Source organism: Anabrus simplex, chromosome 2, assembly GCF_040414725.1.
Source record: "Anabrus simplex isolate iqAnaSimp1 chromosome 2, ASM4041472v1, whole genome shotgun sequence".
Lineage (NCBI taxonomy): Eukaryota > Metazoa > Arthropoda > Insecta > Orthoptera > Tettigoniidae > Anabrus > Anabrus simplex.
Genome location: NC_090266.1, coordinates 188,364,289 through 188,386,120, shown reverse-complemented (window position 1 = coordinate 188,386,120; position 21,832 = coordinate 188,364,289). Strand labels below are relative to the sequence as shown.

The 21,832-nt window shown below is 41.4% G+C and overlaps 1 protein-coding gene across 1 annotated transcript in view; it reads right to left on the bottom strand.

Moving 5' to 3' along the window:
- LOC137498449 (A-type potassium channel modulatory protein KCNIP1-like) overlaps window positions 1-21,832 on the bottom strand; it is a 341,031-nt gene that overhangs the window by 96,500 nt on the left and 222,699 nt on the right. The window contains exon 5 of the mRNA XM_068225956.1: window positions 6,671-6,781. Within this exon, the coding sequence (XP_068082057.1) occupies window positions 6,671-6,781 (111 nt within the window). The remainder of the gene's footprint in view (window positions 1-6,670; window positions 6,782-21,832) is intronic.

Here is a 21,832-nt window from a genome sequence, read left to right as displayed (position 1 = left end):
CTTTATAAAGGAACTGTTAGAGCAATACTAGTTCTATTGCTTGGTCAAAGCTGTGAAGGTTATAGACGGCAGGCCATTTACATAACAGAGCCTGTGTCTGCCTGTGCCACACAAGACGTCTTGCTAACACTAATCGAGGAAGCTCGGTCCGCACGCAAACTGTTTGGTGCCTGCTTAACTCATCGTACTTCGTACTCGTAGCGTGCTCAATTTATACTGCTATCAATTCATGGCCTTGATATATATGGCGTTTGCCTGTTCAAGCTTTGCCACGCAGTTATATGGGTGTATGCATTCTCACGCAACTGGTGACGGCGAAACAGGTCACAATATCTGTCGATAGAGTTTTGTAACACGGAAACAATGACCTCTTTCTTCCCTGAAATATCAGCCAGTCTAGCAGCAATTTACAACAAAACAGTTCTCTATAAATAGAAGTGCCTGAATACACAATTGTCACACCGTTGAAATTCTCTGTTCGTTCTTACACATTAGCAAATCTTCGTGGAAGTGATGACAATGTAATGAACTATATGACCATCGTGCATTGACTACCCTAAAGGCTAGCTGTACCATTATTATGTTTATACATATCTTCACAATTCTCGAAAGATTTGGTAGATAATATTGTTGTGTGTTTGATGTATCTTCAAGTGTTGTAGCTTAAGTCTCAGAAGAGTTCTAGTTGGAGAAGTCTTCAATCTTGCTTTCCACGCCAGAGTATAAGTACCTTGAGAATTCTTGATCTCCATCAGTGCCCTAAAATATGTGGGGCATACCTGATTTTCGTCAGAAGTAAAAATATATTTGTTACAGTAAATATAACTGACATATTGTACCTTAAGAAACAATACCGCGTATCTGACAATGCTCTTCTTATCCATTATGTTCCTTAAGACTGTTCACGCCTCCCAGCCACATATGGATATGTAGTCCATGAGAACAATTTTCGTTATGTTCATTTTCCTATACGGTCGTTTAAAGGAAAATGAACCTTGCCGTCCTAACCGAACTGTATGCTGGCATTTAGTATTTGCGTACTCCTACAGTAAAATATATTTAAGGTTCATTTTCTTTTATACACCTTCATAGGAAAATTAGCACAACGAAAATTGCTCTGATGGACTGCATATCCATATGTGACTGAGAGGCGTGACCAGTCCTAATGAACATAATGGGTACGACGGGCATTGCCAGATACGCGGTGTCGTTTCTGGGACGATATTTCTTAAGGGACGATATACTGGAAAATATAAGAGGCGGCTATTGTATAATCCTGAATAGTATTTGTAGATTTGATAAATGCAGATTTATTTTTAATTTTATCGGTCATTCTGCATTATTTTCAAATTATTTCCCTTTATCTAATGAATGGTGTAATAAAATTGAGAAATAGAAATACAGACTTTTTATAAGTACATCTAATTATTTAATAACATCAGAGGTATATAAACTTTAAAATTAAATTAACATTTCGAATATGTGAAAATGTGCTTCATGTTCACATAATTAAAGAAATAATCAGAGAAGAGTAACTCTCAACCTATAAGGAAACTGCTTTGGTTAGACGTGACAGAATTCTATGTAACTTGGGTTAATGATCAAATAATATATCCTGAATTTAATGGTTAGGCATATACTAATTTTACCTTAAAATTTATTGCAGAGTTATGATTAATTTCAGAAAAAAAACTGGGTGGATCGGAGCAGTTAGCTGATGATGACTTTGCGTATTCACTGTGGAAATAAGCAGATAGTTATTTTAAAGTATCATAAAGCACTTCGTACTGGAAATGAGATTTCTACAACAAAAAAAAGTTCAGACTCTACATACCTATTTTACTAACTTGTACAATAGATTAATACATATAAAATATTGTGGATGCCCTTCCTGACGCCCACCTAAGCTGAGGAGCCAACGAAAGTGCGATTAATGGAGGTGGATGAAACTGGGTAAGGAGGTGGAAGAATCGACTGAGGTCTATGATTACGAACTGTCCAAGCATTTGTCTCGAAGCGAAAATGGGAAATCACAGAAAACCATTATCAGGACAGCCGACGGTGGGGTTCAAACCTATTCCTCTCCAGAATGCAGAATGCTTGCCTCCATAACCATAGCGCGTTAACATGCACCGTCGTCGGCAGATGCAGAGTGGGTCTCGGCCCATACGTGGCCACGGCCTGTTTGTGGTCCAACAGCTCTGCACTCTGACCGGCCAACCGAGCAGAGAAGGGGTGGCCATGGCCCTACAGTGGCTCTACGCGTCCTCATTCGTGAGACGGGACAGGGCCGGTCCTCGCGGCTGACCTCAACTGTCGGCTGGCCTGAGAATGGTTTTCCGTGGTTTTCCATTCTCCTGCACTAAGGCGAATGGCGGTGCAGTTCCTAGTATAGGCTATGGCCGCCAATCCCCTCACCTTCTCAGAGCATCTCCTTCGCCGTAGCAAATCTCCTGGCCTGAGTGTCGGCGTCACCGTCTACAAGCCCCGCCTCCCCCTTCAGGGGAGGAATGATATTCTTTATTAGTAGTAGTACATGCACGCTCACTTCGCTCAGTCCACATTACCTCTTAAAACTTATATTTTATTTAACAATAAATATGAGATAAAAAGACTATTCCTATTACTCTTGAGAGTACATAACAACAAATGTTAATTTGTGATATTTTGAGATTATTTCCCACTAGAAAAAAAGAAGGAAACAAATCCAAAGATATGATTCCAATTTTCACCGTATCTAATTTTCACAACTTTTTGTTTTGTGATATTGACATCACATATTCTTTAATTTTTTTAACACTAATCAGAATTTGGGGGAGGGTGGCGTAATTGCTGAGTGACTTTTAACTGGGTTCTCATTAAATCCCGACCAATTCATGTGAGTGTTTTGAAATTAAAATTCATATTCCTCTAGTTACGTAAAGATGGAGGCACCATGGCTTTGATTCCGATTTCAGCAGTCATGGAAAACTTTAAGGTTTCTTTGACTCCTTTCTTGTACATGCTTATAGTAAAAAGTAAATAATTAGGTGTTAGCCGCCACAGCATGTAACAGAGGAGAAGCAATAAGCATATCAATACATAACAGCATGAAAACAACATCCAAGATTTGAACAAAAATATATGTTGGCAATTGAAGTCTTACAGCTGTTGTTAACTTCTGCAACTTAGTTCTCTCTTGAAATAAAGCTAGACTGTACAATTCATGATATTCTGAATCGTTGATTCATATTCTCGTAAATTGGTCAGCAAAGAAATAAATGGATTTAAATAATGTAGGCCTACTTCCAATTATACCCCAATCAATACTGTATACACTGTCTCAATGGACACATCTTAAAAACTGTAGGCCTACTATTTTGTGTAAAAATTTACATCTATTATTCTATTTTTCTCTTTCTTAATCCATTTACCATCAAGGGTTGGTTTTTCCCTAGGACTCAGCGAGAGATCCTAGCTCTACAGCACTGTCCTGGAGTATGAGACTTTGGGTCGTGAATACAACTGGGCAGGAGGACCAAAACCTCGCCCAGGCGGCCTCATCTGCTATGTTGGACAGGGGCCTTTTAGGGGAGTAGGAAGATTGGAAGGGACAGACAAGGAAGAGGGAAGGAGGCGGCCGTGGCCTTAAGTTAGGTACCATCACGGCATTTGCCTGGAGGAGAAGTGGGAAACCACGGAAAATCACTTCGAAGATGGCTGAGGTAGCATTCAAACTCCCGTCTACACAGTTGACCTGCCGCTGCTGAGTGGACCGCGTTCTAGCCCTTGTACCACCTTTAAAATTTCGTGGCACAGCCGGGTATCGAACTTGGGCTTCCGGGGGTGGCAAATAATCACACTAACCACTACACCACAGAGGCGGACTCTATTATTTTCTAAGGAAGAATAATTTATATTCTCCTAACTTTATTATTTGTTCAGTGGAAAAGTCTACAGAGATTAAGAAAGCATAATTGAATTCCTTATACCTGTTTCCAGTCTTCTACTTCTGCAGTCGGTTGTCCACAAGACATTTACAACCTCGCCAAACAGCCAAGTGAGAGTTAATAAATATTGGAGGTGACATTGCGACCCTCGCCGTTCCGCAAGCCTGCTGCCAAAGGTCAATATCTCAAACGACGGGTTGTAAGAATTCGCTGCAAGTAACATGATCGGTCAAGCTGGTGATCATGCTGCGAGCCAAAGTTAGGGCGGGTGCACATTGGGACGCAGGTGAAGTAACTAACGCAGCGCAGCCCAGAGTAGATTTTTGTAAATCCACCCAATTCAGGGCAGGGTAGAGCAGGACACGACAGGATAGGACAGTTCTACACCTACTTTCACCTACCCTCGCAGTGTTCGGAACACAATTCCCAGTGCACGGGTCACGTAGTTTGTTGCGAAATGTAGGAGAAAATTATCACAGTCATTCTGTCTCACCATGTTGCATACGATGTGAACCATGTAGATTACAACGCAATTTTTAATTTATCGTCATTTAATGAAAAATCGGTATATATATATATGAATGTATGTATGGGCTATAAATAATGTTGTTCGCGCAGGATGAAATGGTAATTTAGAGGATGGCCTAAACTTTCTCAAATATGCTATCAGTGGTACTGTCTGTAAATATTCCGTGAGAAATGCTACAGAGAATACAATATCCGATCATTTATGTCTTCTACAGTGTTACCTCCATTGACCTGCCTCAGTCTGATCCTTGGCTTTGCCAACATGGAAGTGACCGAGGTACGAGTGATGCTAGTAATACCATTCCTTATGCAGCCAGTCTCTGCTATGAATGGTGTGAAAATATTACTTATAGAGTCAGTTGATGGGCTTGGCGGACTGAGATGTAATAGCAACTTCTGGCTCGATGAGGATAGCAAGGGGAAGCTACATCACTCCTCATTTTTCTAGTACGCCTCTTCATTGACGCCTGGACCACCTATGACGGCTGATGGCGGAGCTGTTGAGGTCCAAACCAGCCTCCGGACTGAGCAGTCAACATACATTGTTACCGTACCGGCTATCATAACAGAGATAATCATGATTGTAGACTATTGTTGCTTAGTCCATATGAAAGCCAAGCATCGCTGACATGGACATATTATTCAATCGTGTTAGCTGGTGTTGGTGGTGGATTTTGTCGTGATTGTCTAAAGTGAAAAACCGCGTATCATCAATCCATATCGACATGAAAAATTGTGAAGATTATTAAACTGAAAAAAAAAAAACCTTCGTGAAGGAACGAACGCTTGAAGAATAAGACTAGAGGGAGAGTCATGCTGGTTTGATGATCATGCTTGTTGTTTAAAGGGGCCTAAGGTCTAGCAAAATTGACAGTAGACAATGGCATGATGATAAACGGGATTAAAAGTCAGGTTGTGAGTTTTACAAATAGGAAAATTCCTCTCAGTTTTAATTACTGCGTTGATGGATGAAAGTTCCTTTTGCGGCTCATTGTAAGTACCTAGGTCTTAATATAAGGAAATATCTTCATTGGGGTAATCACATAAATATGACTGTAAATAAAGGGTACAGATCTCTGCACATGGTTATGAGGGTATTTAGGGGTTGTAGTAAGGATGTAAAGGAGAGGGCATATAAGTTTCTGGTAAGACCCCAACTAGAGTATGGTTCCAGTGTATGGGACCCTCAGCAGGATTACTTGATTCAAGAACTGGAAAAATTCCAAAGAAAAGCTGCTCGATTTGTTCTGGGTGATTCCCGACAAAAGAGTAGCTTTACAAAAATGTTGCAAAGTTTGTTCTGGGAAGACTTGGGTGAAAGGAGACGAGCTGCTCGACTAAGTGGTATGTTACTAGCTGCCAGTGGAGCGATGGCGTGGAATGACATCAGTAGACGAATACGTTGGAGTGGTGTCTTTAAAAGTAGGAAAGGTCACAACATTAAGATAAAGTTGGAATTCAAGAGGACAAATTGGGGCAAATATTCGTTTATAGGAAGGGGAGTTAGGGATCGGAATAACTTGCCAAGGGAGATGTTTAATAAATTTCCAATTTCTTTGCAATCATTTAAGAAAAGATAGGGAATCTGCCACCTGGGCGACTGCCCTAAATGCAGATCAGTATTGATTGATTGATTGATTGATTGATTGATTGATCGACCCAAGATAGAGAGTCAGGAAGGAAGGAAGGAAGGAAGGAACGAAGGAAGACGGAGTCCCTTTATAATTTGCTTTACGTCGCACTGACACAGATAGATCTCATGGCGACGATGGGCTAGGAAAGGCCTTAATTAAGGCAAAGCTCCAACATTTGCCTGGTGTGAAAATGGGAAACCACGGAAAACCATCTTCAGGGCTGCTGACAGCGAGGTTCGAACCCACTATATCCCGAATGCAAGCTGACAGCTACGTGATCCAAACCGCGCAGCCATTCACTGGACATAAGTCTTTCTCGTGCGTTTTACACTCTTCCAAATTTCACTGTGAAGTGGTCCTTTTAAAGAGGTTAGAAAAGTGAAGTGCCTGGTCGGTGTTCGGAGAGTGGGGTGGTCTTCAAATAGAGGTGTAGAATACATTATCCTTATGGGATTTTAGCTCGGCTCCTTTAAAAGTCGGTCTTTATGAACGTGACTTCTTAATAGGGGTAGTTTTTCAGACAGGTTTCACTTTATTTCATAAGTATGCTAGTTAATAGTTAACCAAACTTTCACTCACCTTTAAGCAGGACTCGATAAATTCTTCGATTGTGATAACGCCGTCTTGGTTGAGATCCAACTTCTTGAACACTCTATCCACTTGTTCTCTTGCCTTCCGATCATCCTCCACCTGACGATAGGAAGAAAACAACACCCTCAGTGGTACAGTATATACAGTTTAAACACTAGAAATGTCTTGGTCATCGGCTTCATGCACTTACATGGATGAACGATATCAGTGCAACTGTAGTGTCAGTATCTAGACATGTGTGCATTATTTCAGGGCTAGCTACGCTGTATGGCAATATTATTATTAGCGTGCGAACGCTGGAATGGTGATAAGCTTCCCTTGAAATAATGTAAATTTATAGTATTAGCCTATTATTTACCTGGCGTGTGCATTGAGTAAGTTTTTAACGACGTTCGGATAATAATAATAATAATAATAATAATAATAATAATAATAATAATAATAATAATAATAATAATAATAATAATATTAATAATAATAATTGTACCGGGAGGTACACCCCAACGCCGCGCATTTAAATCTGACGCCTAAAAGAACTCCTCTACTGGTGAAACCGTGAAACTGAACCTGCACCAACGTATAAATTTACTCAGATGATGCCATCACTAAAATTGATGTAATTTTGTTATTGTGAAGTTTCCTGAGCTGACTGTATTTCTACTTGTTTTGTTTGCCATTCATCAAGAAGTTTGGACATTCTTCCATAGAGGTCACTACTAAAAACTATGATCATGCACCCTGGTGCGAAGTGAAAGAACTTTTGATTTAAAGAAGTTTTGTATTCATAAGTTTTTTTTTACTAATTGGTGTTCATTTATTTTTTGGGTTAGCGACATTTATCTTTTCCTTCTGCCAGTTTTGAATCCAACCAATCAATAATTTCTGTAATTAATTTTCTACCAATCACAGTCTTCTTCTTCTTCTTCTTCTTCTTCTTCGATTTTGAGTGTAACTTTTAAATTAACCAATAAAATTGTGAGGGTGTGGCTAGTTTAATCTTGAATGGTCTCGAACTTTCCCCGAGGGTTTATAAACGGCGAATTTTCACGTTTCTTGGTCAACTGATCGTCATCTTACTGAGTGTGTGTGTCAAGCAGGAGGCAGGAGGCCTCTTCGTCAGCTGCTAGAACTTCTACCAGGTAATGGCCACATAACATCTTTCTTTCTTGCTAACTCCGCAGTTTAATCCGAGGGAAAGGTCCGAAACTTTAACTATGTAACCAACTTTTCTAAAATGTAAATCTTCTTCCGGCTGATGTAAAAACGTCGTAAAAACTTTAACTGTAAATCGGGGATAGAGAGTGATGTACCCTCTCGAGCTCCCCTTCATCTTGGTTTGAGGTGCCACGTTTTGTTTCTGCAATGTATTAAAGTTATTTCCATGCGTGCAACCTCAGTAGTTTGGGAATAGCCCCTGTTTCGTCGGCCAAGCGGCCTATAGGTTTTATGTTTTTGGAGCTCAGTCTTCGACTCCATTAAAATTGTACTCGGGCCGTTTATTTAACCTGTTCTTTTTCATTAAGGCCCTGTAGGTTGGATACTAGATACCTCTGTGTAATAAGTTTTCTATTTTTTAAATAGTGCCTGGTAAGGCCAGAGTTTCATGCTATGTTGCCTTGAGTAGGCTTGGAAAACTGAGAGCACGTTAGCTCTTTTTCAAGTGTTGTAAAAGTGCCTCTGGGAGGCCTGACATTGTAATTTAGGGAGCAAGTGCTCCATGTATTGTGGGATTTCTGCCCTTGAGTAAATTTGTGCTCTTTGGTAAATTTGAGCTTGTAGCTCAGCAAATGTAAGGCTAGGGGCTTAAAACCCAAAGTGTTAAGATTCTGTATCTTGGATTTTTTCACCTTGTTTAATGATTGCTGAGGGGCTGCCTGGCCGAGGCGGTAAAGGCGTGCTCGGTTCGCCCGGAAGGACGTGGGTTCGAATCCCCGTCGGGAAGTCGTATAATTTAAGAAACGAGATTTCCACTTCCGGAGGTGCATATGGCCCTGAAGTTCACTAAGCCTACACCAGAAATTAGTACCAGGTTAATTCCTGGGGGCAAATGCGGCCGGGCGTAGAGCTAACCACTCTACCCCATCACGTGCCGAGGTTAATAATGGTGGAAGCCTTAACCTTCCACTCCTCCAAGGGCCTTCATGGCCTGTACGGAGGTGACTTTGCTTTTTTGCTTTGCTTTTTTTAATGATTGCTACTTGTACCTGTAAAAATGGTTAAGATTGAAGTTTTTGAAAATATAACCTACAGTTTAAGTTTTAAATTCAATTTTTGACATTGTAGTTAGACCCATTCATCCCTGCACCTTCTTTCACCTCTGCGATCCACAGATACCCCGGAACAACAACAATAATAATAATAATAATAATAATAATAATAATAATAATAATAATAATAATAATAATCATAATATTAAAAATAATAATAATAATAATAATAATAATAATAATAATAATATTAAAAATAATAATAATAATAATAATAATAATAATAATAATAATAATAATAATAATAATAATAATAATAAATTCGTGTGGCTATTGCTAACTTGGTGCAGCCCATGCAAAGCACCTTCCGGCCGGAGTGGGTGGCATCTGACGTGTGTGGTACATTCCACGCAATGTCGGACAAAAGTACGAAAAAATGAACTTGGGTACTTTAAAAATTCACTCATTTAAAAGTAGGTGTAGAGTAGTGTCAAAATTAAGACTATGTAAGTAAAATTCCAAGATGTAATAATGCTCACGTAAGATGGCATTAAAACCACCGAATAATATTCTTTACTTTTTTGTTACTTCCGAATGGGCTCTAGTGATCCTTAGAGACAGGGGAGCTGAATGAAGTTTCACTTTCATACATATAATATTTTTAACTATAAGTTATGTGAAGAATCATGTGGGTTGTTTACAATATTGCTGAGATGATACTTAAAATGCGAATTTCATTTATATTCCAAAATGGACCGAGTAAGTTGGCCGTGCGGTTAGGGGCGCACAGCTGTGAGCTTGCATTTGGGATATAGTGGGTTCGAACCCCACTGTTGGCAGCCCTGAAGATGGTTTTGCGTGGTTTCCCATTTTCACACCGGGCAAATGCTTGGGCTGTCCCTTAATTAAGGCCACGGCCGCTTCAATCCCACTCCTAAACTTTTCCTGTACGATCGTCGCGTTAAGACCTATCTGTGTCACTGAGACTTAAAGCCAATTGTAAAAAAAAAAATCCAAAATGGGAAAAAGTATTAATGCTTTTAGTTTAGGTTCTAGAATAAATCTGCCTTATCAAATATATGGGACTGTGAATGACGTATAACATAAAGTTAGTAAAGAATTGCGATTGAGAGCAACTGAGCTAGCTGTAGGTTTGATGGTCTGAATAGATGTGCAAGAGCACGTTGGTGGTATATAATACAATGATCTGTATTGTCAGAATTGAGCTTCCACAAGATGTATATAGATAGGCCTACTCAACAAGCAGGTAGCAACACAACCTGAAGTAGACAGATTGCTATCTCTGTTTGCCTGCTGTTCGTGCACGGTTGTATAAGTTAAGACGCAATTTTCGAAAACTGAAAAAGAAAATCATTTTCATACAATTACAGGAACACCACCAACGTTTCGTAAACGCCTTCTGCTTTGAAGAGGTAACCGTAGTGACTTTAAAATACTTTTAATACGGGGAAGTAGGTCACATTTAATTAATATATTTCCGGAACATGTTCATGAAAGCTAAATTCTTAAGACATTTATTACTGTAGTCTATAGCCTAGAGTATTATTTTTACAATGATAGTAAAGTTATAATTAATAGTTTGTCCATGATATTTTTGCCAACAGTTGACTGTCATAATTATGTATTCTGGGCTCAGAAACAATACCACGTATCTGACAGTGCTCTTCCTATCCATTATTTTCCGTAAGACTGATCGCACCTCCTAACCACATAAGAATGGGAAAATGAACACAACGAAAATTTTTCTGATGGACTGTATACCCATATGCGGCTGGGAGGCGTTACCAGTCGTAAGGAAAATAAAGGTTAGGAAGACCATTGTCAGATATGTGGTATTGTTTCTTAAACCGTGAAATTATACTTTTAATACTGTATAATGACCGTTGAACGGAGCTGATATTGATCGGCAATAAGTCTCTCCAACTACTTCATTTTTATAAATTACTAGCAGGACACCCGTGCTTCGCTACGGTATTATACTGAAATTAATAATTGAATGCTTATTGTTTTAGATATGTAATCCGCCGAAATTCGCGATCTGACTCGTTTTCTGCGAGAATCCGCCGAAATTCGCGATCTGACTCGTTTTCTAATAGATTACGGCAAGTTTCCTCCCATTTTTCAATCTTTCTCTCCAGCAATCGATTTCGTACTTCCCGCGCTAGGTCCAGGTATTCCACCCGGTCAGTTGGGTCCCTAAATCTTTGCTATCTTTTCCTATAAACATTTTAAATATGGATCAAATCCTGCAGGAGATCCGGCGTGGTGTCGTTTTGGGTGCCTTGCCGGTAATGAACCCGCGGCCGGACTGCATTCTTAGTCATTACCCGTCCAGGTCCCGTTTCTAGCGCGGTCCGCACATTTAACGACGGTCCAGAACATTATTATTATTATTATTATTATTATTATTATTATTATTATTATTATTATTATTATTATTATTATTATTATACATGTTCTTGTCCCCACAGCAAGATGGAAGACTGCTACTTGGCGGTAAATTACATCTGTTGCCATTGTCATTGTTGGCAATGTGACCAGCACCATTGTCGCGCGTAGGCAAGTGCGGGGGATTTCTGGCGATACGAATGCCATACTTCCGTGCATTATTGACCTTATTATAGAGGTGAGCAATTGGACGGTCAATCTCATTCCTATAGTTTATTTCAAATGTGTTTAAATTCTTATTTATATGCCAGGAGAATCTACTGTAATCTAAGAACGTTCTCCGAAGGAAAAGATGGCTGTTGAAAACGAACCCAGGAAAGATTAAAAATGATCGGTTTATGATCAGAACAAGTACATCGAAAATATACAGCCTGTTTCCAGTCATTTGACAGGGTCAGGAATGGAATGAATAAAGCCCCATCTAGCGGCGACAATAGGAACTGAGCTGGCTGCCGAAGCACTCCTCTGGGGCAATGATCGATGAATGATAAATGAAATGAAATATTGAACAGTGGTACTGGAATGAATGATGACAGGGAAAACCGGAGTATCCGGAGAAAAACCTGTCCTACCTCCGTTTCGTCCAGCACGAATGTCACATGGAGTGACCGGGATTTGAACCACGGAATCCAGCTGTGAGAGGCCGGCCCGCTGCCGCCTGAGCAACGGAGGCTCCTTATAAGTACATTATGAACAATTGGTCTCAACTCAACTCCTTTTACACCCCACAGCCGTTAAGTTTATATACCCCCCCACCAAAAAAAGAAGGCGTGTTTCTTTATTTTTAAAGGAGATTCCAAACACCAATGTTCACGTGGTTTCACTTTTTTCACTTCCTTTCACACTTCTCCCCCCTCCCCCGCCAGTGAATTTTCCGGTAAAATACTTGTTTCTTTAATAGTAAAGGATCTTATAATACCAGTTATCACGACTCTAACTTCTTCAGTTTCTTTTCACTCTCGCCCCCAAGATGGTTTCCCCCCAAACAGCGTTTCTCTTTGTTTTTAAAGCAGATACAAATATCAATTTTCACGTCTGTAACAACTTTAGTTTTAATTAGATGTATGTATTCTCATACAATTAAGTCAATTAATTTTCAATTTTTTCACCCCTCCCCCCTTCATTGGATTATCCGAGAATACGTGTTTCTTTACTTTTAAAGCAGATTCCAAATATTAAATTTCACGTCTGTAACATCTTCATTTTTGAGATATCAGTAGCCTAATTAAAAGAATTCAGCACCATTTTCGGTCATGTTAACCCCCCCTCCACCCAAGTGGTATTTCCGAAAACTAAAAATATACGTTTCTTTATTTTTAATAGAGATAAAAAATACCATTTTCACTTCTGTAACATGTTAAGCTTTTAGAGATATACTGTACAATTCTCATTTTAAAATTTCACCCCCTTTTAGTTCCCCTTAAGTGGAGTTTCCAAAAACAAATCACCTATGTTTCTTTACATTTACAGGAGATTCCAAATACCCATTTTTATGTTTGTAACTTTTTACGTTTCTCAGATATTCTGTAAGTATAATATTTCAAAAAAATTCACCCCAATTTGTCACTCCTGTCTAACCGCCATTACTTGGATTTTCTAAAAAAAAAAAAAAAAAAAAAAAAAAAAAAATACGTGTTTCTTTTTAAAGGAGATCCCATACACAAATTCTCATTTCTATAATATCTTCAGTTTCTGAGATATATGTATCCTCATTAAAGGCATTCAACCCATTATTCACCCTTTTACATCCCTCCTATTTGGATTTATGGAAAACAAAAGAATGCGTGTTTCTTTATTAGTAAAGGAGATTCCAAATACCAATTTTTTCATCTGTAAACTTTTAAAGTATTAAGATGTAGACACACTCATTTTAAAAATTCACCACCTTTTCACCCCCCATTATTTGGATTTTCCAAATACAAGAAATACGTGTTTCTTTATTTTTAAAGGAGATTCCAAACACCAATTTCCAGGTCTGTAATATCTTCAGGTTCTGAAATATAAGTAGCCTCATTAAAGGCATTCAATCCCATTTTTGACCCTTTTCCACCCTTCCTATTAGGATTTTCCGAAAAAAAATACGTGTTTCTTTATTTTTAAAGGAGATTCTAAATACCAATTTTTACATCTATAAACTTCAAAAGTTTTGAGATATATATACACTCATTTTAAAAATTCACCCCCCTTTCACCCTCCCATTACTTGGATTTTCCTAAAACAAACCTGTTCCTTTATTTTTAAAAGAAATCAAAATTACCAATTTTCAGGTCTGTAATATCTTCCGTTTCTGAGATATAAGTACCGGTATCCTGATTAAAGGCATTCAACCAATTTTTCACACTTTTTCACCCCTCCTATTGGGATTTTCTGAAAACAAAATATACGTATTTCCTAATTTTTAAAGACGATTCTAAATACCAATTTTTACATCTGTAAACTTTTAAAGTTTTGAGATATAGATACACTCATTTTAAAATGTCACCCCCCCTTTTCATCCCCTTAGCGAGGGAATATCCAAAAATTCTCTCTTAGCGAACACCTACATTTTAATATGAATGTATCCCCAAAATTTCATTTCTTTATATCCAGTAGTTTTGGCTCGGCGATGATGAGTCAGTCAGTCAGTCAGTCAGTCAGTCAGTCAGTCAGGACAAGTCATTTTATATATATATTATTTCAATTTATTTTTGGAGTCCGATTTCACATGAAATGTCCCGTGTGAGAAGGTGCATATTTGTATGGTGGAGGATAATGCGGTGTGTTTCACGAATGTTGGGGACAGCAAAAACACTTAGTCTCCGAGACAAGAAAATTAACCGTTTCCCAGGACGGGAATCAATACTGAGGGAATATTTATGGGCATAATACACTCAGTTTCTTAAACCGTTTGGTTAATCATCGGTGGGAACTTGAAGCATATCGCTTTATGTCCTGTGACGTAGTGTACTGAATTCGCAACAAAACGTTGGTGGCGAAGAGTGTTAATATTAGCATCCCAAATTCCCACCGCAAATTCCGTATGTAGAAATGATCATAACCTTGAGAGTAGTGAACGGAGTGTAGACTGATACCAGCACGCTATTGGCTGTTGACATGTAGACCTATGTAGTTGGCAAGCAATAGAGTAGAGTGCATTGCGTGACTCAACACTTTCTGGGGACGAGAATGGACAGACGGGGATCGGGAAAGAGAAATTCAAAGCTGCATTTCCTGTAAGTGTTCGAGGCTGTTCTCCGAGCCGGGTGAAACACACTACAAATGAAAATCCACAGCCTATTTCCAGTCATTCGACCGGGTCAGGAATGGAGTGAATGAAGCCCCCATCTAGCGGCGAGATATTAAATGTGCCGGCTGCCGAAGCCTGTCGCACTCCTCTGGGGCAATGAGGAATGACTGACAGATGAAAGGAAATGTTAATGGAGAGTGTTGCTAGAATGAAAGATGACAGGGAAAACCTGAGTACACGGAGAGAAACCTGTCCCGACTCCGCTTTGTCCAGTACAAATCTTACATGGAGTGACCGGTATTTGAACCGCGGAACCCAGCGGTGAGAGGCCGGCGCGCTGCCGCCTGAGCCACGGAGGCTGAAACACACTACATTTGAAAAAAAAAAGTGTTCACAATATGTGCGATGCATAAACAATTAACAGAAATCAATTATCAATAGATGTATATATAGTCTTAATGGCTCTAAATTCGAACAGTAGACTCGGTATGTTACGGTAGGGAATGTACATAATGCAAAAAGGATGTTTGGCATTAAATAGTGGTGAACAATTTTGATTAACACCTATCAAAACTCAATAATAACGTAGGGCAGTGGTTCTCAAACTGTGGTACGCGTACCCTATAGCGGTACTTCTGAGACTTTTACTGGGGTATTTCTGAGACATTTAGTGGGGTACACGAGCAGCCTTCAGTTGGGTACGCCTGAGACTTTTAGTGGGGTATTACTGAGATTTTTAGTGGGATGCACAAGTAGCCTTCAGTGGGGTACGTCTGAGACTTTCAGTGGGGTACGCAAGCAGCCTTCAGGAAAATAATGAAGAAAAATTGGAATGTGGATGTAAATAAGAAGAAAGTTAAATATGTATACAGGGTGATTTTTTCTACCGCGAACAAACTCTACGGATTGATCGAGGACAGGATAAGGAACAGAAAAGGTGTAATGAACGTATATCCGGAAACGTATGGTTTGTTTGTTAGAGACCATTTATCCAATCATCCTTTGGTACAGAGTCGGCGGTCTAATACGCGCTGCACTATGCAGCCCTAGTTATAGTATGTGTTGAAAAGGGTTTCCATGTGCCTCCACGCATGCGTGTACGCGCCGAGGCATGTTCTGTCCCAAACGTTCACATCGGCCAGGCTGCATCCGAACAGTGTCAGAGGCAGCATGAATACGCTACTCCAGTGTCTCCTCATCTGGAATGGGCTCTGCATACTCGATACTTTTGAGATGTCCCCATAACCAGAAATTGCACGCGTTGAGATCTGGTGAACGAGCAGGTCATGCAACTGGACATCCTCGTCCTATCCTTCGACCAGGGAAGACACGATTGCGATGCGTGCGGACGTTCACGGTGAAGTGGGCTGGAGCACCATCATGTAGCAGTGACATAACCCTGCGAATCATCAATGGTACGTCTTCCAGCAGGGGAGGCAAAGTCACCCACAAGAAACGCCGATAGTTCCGGCCTGTTAGGCGACGTGGAAACAAGACTGGTTCCAAAACACGGTCACCAATTATCCCGCCCCACACATTCCGGCTGAACCGCTGCTGATGATTCGCTGGCACCAAACCATGGGGGTTCTGCATACAATCCCACAGATGACCATTATGAAAGTTGAAGATACCACTCCTGGTAAAGGTGGCCTCATCTCTGAATATGATGGATGCCACAAATCCCGCAATCGTGGTTGCCTGGTGAATAAACGAGTGACAAAACCGTTCCCGATGTATTCCCACATAACGCTAGTAAGCCCTGCACACGTTGCATGGTACCGACACGGCGATCGAATTCCACAGTGTTAATCACATTTTCCTCCACGTCTTGTGTCCGAACAGCGTGGGTACGTCCTTCATGATTTCCTGTTTTCTTAAACGACCCTGTCTCAGAAAAACGGCGAAACACTGTTGCAAACATTGAATGCTGTGGTTGTTGTCGGCGGGGAAAGGTCTCCCGATAAAACCGTGCTGCCCGCCGCCTGTTGGCATTTGCCTTGCCGAAAGTAAACACCATGTCGGCAAGCTCTCGAGTCGAATACGGAACCACTGTGTACAACAGTGTAACACATCCACTATCCGGTGTGTCAGCACGAGAAGTGACTCGGACACAACGTTACCAATGACTGTGGAAGGAGAGGGCGCTAGGGCATGTCGCATGAGGAACAGTAACACCTTCTAGGATGAAGCCACGCATACTGTAACTGTGGCGGCATGGTCCAGCGCGTATTGGCCTGCAGTCTCTGTAACAAAGTATGATTGAATACATGGTCGCTAGCATGGACACCATGCATTTCCGGACATGCGTTCATTAGACCATTTTTGTTCCGTATCCTCTCCGCGGCCAATCCCTAGAGTTTGAACACGGTGGAAGAAATCACCCTGTATATGGAGCCACGCTTCACTTGAAACTTTCATCTTGACTACGGCACATCAGAAAACTGTGTCACGCCATTCAGACACACCCATTCCATTGAGATTTTGATGGTCCACAATGCCTGAACTCCAGAATTAAGATCGAAAACGTTTTCATGTTCATTAATTAATTTAATTTAATATTGAGAATAAAATATAGCATTTTGTGAAAATTTCATACAAACAGGGTATCCTGTGTTACGTTATTATCATTGCATTATACTTGATACTGACACAGAGACTTACACTTCTTGTGATGTGTTATAAAAAAATTAATTTAATTGCACAATCTCGTCTTATTTACGACGTCTATTTAAACGAATGGTTATAATCAATTAAAATGTCTGAAAATTAGCCAAATGCTTATACACTGACTGACAGAGCAAATGCAACACCAAGAAGGAGTGGTTCGAAAGGGATGAAAGTTGGGGAAAAAACAGAGACGGCACGGACGAATAATTGATGGTTATTTCAAACCGATATGCAGGTTACACAATGCGCACGGCATCGACTCAGTAGGATGTAGGACCACCGCGAGCGGCGATGCACGCAGAAACACGTCGAGGTACAGAGTCAATAAGAGTGCGGATGGTGTCCTGAGGGATGGTTCTCCATTCTCTGTCAACCATTTGCCACAGTTGGTCGTCCGTACGAGGCTGGGGCAGAGTTTGCAAACGGCGTCCAATGAGATCCCACACGTGTTCGATTGGTGAGAGATCCGGAGAGTACACTGGCCACGGAAGCATCTGTACACCTCGTAGAGCCTGTTGGGAGATGCGAGCAGTGTGTGGGCGGGCATTATCCTGCTGAAACAGAGCATTGGGCAGCCCCTGAAGGTACGGGAGTGCCACCGCCCGCAGCACATGCTGCACGTAGGGGTGGGCATTTAACGTGCCTTGAATACGCACTAGAGGTGACGTGGAATCATACGCAATAGCGCCCCAAACCATGATGCCGCGTTGTCTAGCGGTAGGGCGCTCGACAGTTACTGCCGGATTTGACCTTTCTCCACGCCGACGCCACACTCGTCTGCGGTGACTATCACTGACAGAACAGAAGCGTGGCTCATCGGAGAACACGATGTTCCGCCATTCCCTCATCCAAGTCGCTCTAGCCCGGCACCATGCCAGGCGTGCACGTCTATGCTGTGGAGTCAATGGTAGTCTTCTGAGCGGACGCCGGGAGTGCAGGCCTCCTTCAACCAATCGACGGGAAATTGTTCTGGTCGATATTGGAACAGCCAGGGTGTCTTGCACATGCTGAAGAATGGCGGTTGACGTGGCGTGCGGGGCTGCCACCGCTTGGCGGCGGATGCGCCGATCCTCGCGTGCTGACGTCACTCGGGCTGCGCCTGGACCCCTCGCACGTGCCACATGTCCCTGCGCCAACCATCTTCGCCACAGGCGCTGCACCGTGGGCACATCCCTATGGGTATCGGCTGCGATTTGACGAAGCGACCAACCTGCCCTTCTCAGCCCGATCACCATACCCCTCGTAAAGTCGTCTGTCTGCTGGAAATGCCTCCGTTGACGGCGGCCTGGCATTCTTAGCTATACACGTGTCCTGTGGCACACGACAACACGTTCTACAATGACTGTCGGCTGAGAAATCACGGTACGAAGTGGGCCATTCGCCAACGCCGTGTCCCATTTATCGTTCGCTACGTGCGCAGCACAGCGGCGCATTTCACATCATGAGCATACCTCAGTGACGTCAGTCTACCCTGCAATTGGCATAAAGTTCTGACCACTCCTTCTTGGTGTTGCATTTGCTCTGCCAGTCAGTGTATTTTTAAACCTATCATTTAGGGATTGCATTCGTGGGGGTACATTGAACATTTGGCCGTGAGTGAAGGATACAATCGCATAATAGTCTGAGAACCTCTGACGTAGGGAACGACACCGCACTTTGTTTATTCGCCTGTATCCTAGGATAGTCTGTATTTAAGTTAGCCCTTAATACTTGTCAAATCGGGCGGGTTGGCCGTGCGCGTAGAGGCGCGCGGCTGTGAGCTTGCATCCGGGAGATAGTAGGTTCGAATCCCACTATCGGCAGCCCTGAAGATGGTTTTCCGTGGTTTCCCATTTTCACACCAGGCAAATGCTGGGGCTGTACCTTAATTAAGTCCACGGACGCTTCCTTCCAACTCCTAGGCCTTTCCTATCCCATCATCGCCATAAGACCTATCTGTGTCGGTGCGACGTAAAGCCCCTAGCAAAAAAAAACAAAACAAAAAAAAACTTGTCAATACCAGAGGATATGTTTGCAATGTCTACTTTTATTACATAACTTACGTTACGAGGATATGTCACTTCAGTCATTTTTCTTCGGATGGTTCTAAGTCGCGAAAATTGAAATGCACACAATGTGCTGTATTTACCGATATGCTTCATAAAATAACTGTAAATGCTCACCCAAAACCGAGAGGAGTTTTACTCCTAACATGTACTGTAAGTTTTGCACGCCGGTCGGTTCAAGATGGCTTAGCGTATGGGTCATCAGCTCGTTGCTCTGGGGAGTAAGCACTACTTGCTCCGCTTGCGGCGGCTGGCTATCGAGGGAGAACAGAGTTCCAGACAGGCTCCTTATTTTCTTCTTCTTTGGGGTATGGCCCATAATGAACCAATAGGATAGATATTACGAAGCATACGAGTATGACAGAGCGAGATAATTATTCGCAAACAAAGGAAAACTCCTGTGGTGTAGTGGTTAATGTGATTAGCTGCCACCCCGGAGGCCCGGGTTCGATTCCAGGCTCTGTAACAAAATGTGAAGCGTGTATGAGGACTGAAACGGTGTCCACTCAGCCTCTGGAAGTCAACTGAGTAGAGGGGATATGAATCCCTCCTCAGCCATCCTCGAAATGGTTTCCCGTTTTTTCCCACATTTTGTCCGGCTAAATGCCGGGACGGTACCTAACTTAAGGCCACGGCCGCTTCCTTGTCTATCCCTTCCAATCTTCCCCCCCCCCCCCCCCCGCAGCCCTCCGCAAAACAAGGCCCCTGTTCAGCATAGCAGGTGAGGCCGCCCCGGCGAGGTACTGGTCCACGGTGCAGTTGTGCCTAGATTTACAAATCTTCATTATTAAGAACAGGATAAAAGTAATACAGCTGCCAGAAGAGCAATGTGGTTTCCGTATACAAAGATCAACACTCATGGCAGCAGAGAATGTACTACGACATGTAACAATGACGCTGGAGAAACCTAACGGCAAACGCTATGTAGTATGTATGTAACAGGCAGAACAAGAACGAAAGGAGTACTTCACCTGAGTCCCACTCTATTTAATGTGCACACATATGATGTTGGTGACAGAATCCGAGAAACAACAAAGGCTAAATTATACACATGCGGATGATATGGCAATTGCTTCAGAGCAGATAAATGACTTTCAAAAGGCAGTAGACATATTAAGTGACAGGGCCCAGGAAAACGAAGTTACAATCAATGAGGACACGACGGTAATGATAATTTTTCGAAAAGGTGGAAGGCCAGAAGCTTCAGACCAACGGCAAGGAACTGAAAACAGTCAACATTTTGAAATACCTAGGCATAAACCTACAGGTTACAGGAAGAAGCTTTAGATTACACATAAGATCTAAAACAGCTGCCGCAATAAAAGCTATAGATGATTTTGGAAATAAATCTCATATCAATTGAAACAGCAATGGCACTTTTTCTGATGTATGGACTTGAGGTAATATGGGAATTTCCTAACTACTGACACTTGGAAGAGATAGAAAGGACAGCATTCAGATTTCTCAAAAGAGCCCTCAGTATATCGAAGACAACCAAACCCAGACTGGTATAGGCCTGCAAGCTTGCAAGGGAAACGTTCCTCATAGAGGATCTACGGATAACTTTACTACTACGACTACGGAAAGTTACAAAAAGCTACTCCATGATCTACAGAATAAAAAGCGGGACATGCAGACGGAATTCTATACAACAAATGCAATGCTCGACAGAAGATGGACGCAGCCATTCTGTGAAACAAGGCAAGTCGTAACCAGGCTTGTTGTTCACGGATTCCGCCATAGGATTTGCTCCCGAAAAGTGTTTCATGACCCAGATGAAAACTGCATGTCGAACTATGTAACAATATATGCGGAACTTATAACATTACCACGTGACCAAACCGAACCAATTAAATAGTGGAATGTAGCAAGGAGTGATGTGACTGATCAATACCATGTAAATATGCTGTATTACTATCTAGGTCAAATTCTAAAACGAATATGTCATATATGTACCATTATGGCAAATCGGCTGCAATAAATCTTTATTTATTATTAAGAACAACTGTTTGTGCAAATATGCGGATCCGATCATGCTTAGCATATCGATGGTTTTCTTTTAAAACCTCGTATGTTCGAATTCTCTTCCTACTAATTATATTCCTTAAGACTGGGCACGCATCCCACCCACATATTTATATGCTGTCTATCAGAATAGTTTTCGTTGTGTTCATTTTATGTAAAGGAAAATAGACCTTACCATACCTTATTGTAGGGATGTTCTTTGCATAGATAACTTACACACTCCTACAGTATAGAGTATTTCAGGTTCATTTTTCTTTACACATCGGCATTGGAAAATTAACACAACAAAAATTATTCTGATGGACTGCATATAAATATGTGGCTGTGAGGCGTGACCAGTCTTAAGGAATATAATGTGTAGAAAGAGCATCGGGGCATAGGGTAAGGTGGTACAATTTCGATATAGGTACAATTTCGATCAAACTAAGGTTTAGCATAATTATATTTTCCACTTCGGAGTGTTGGTAATACTTGCTAGTGGTTGTGTCAGGAATACAGCAGTTTGTGCTTC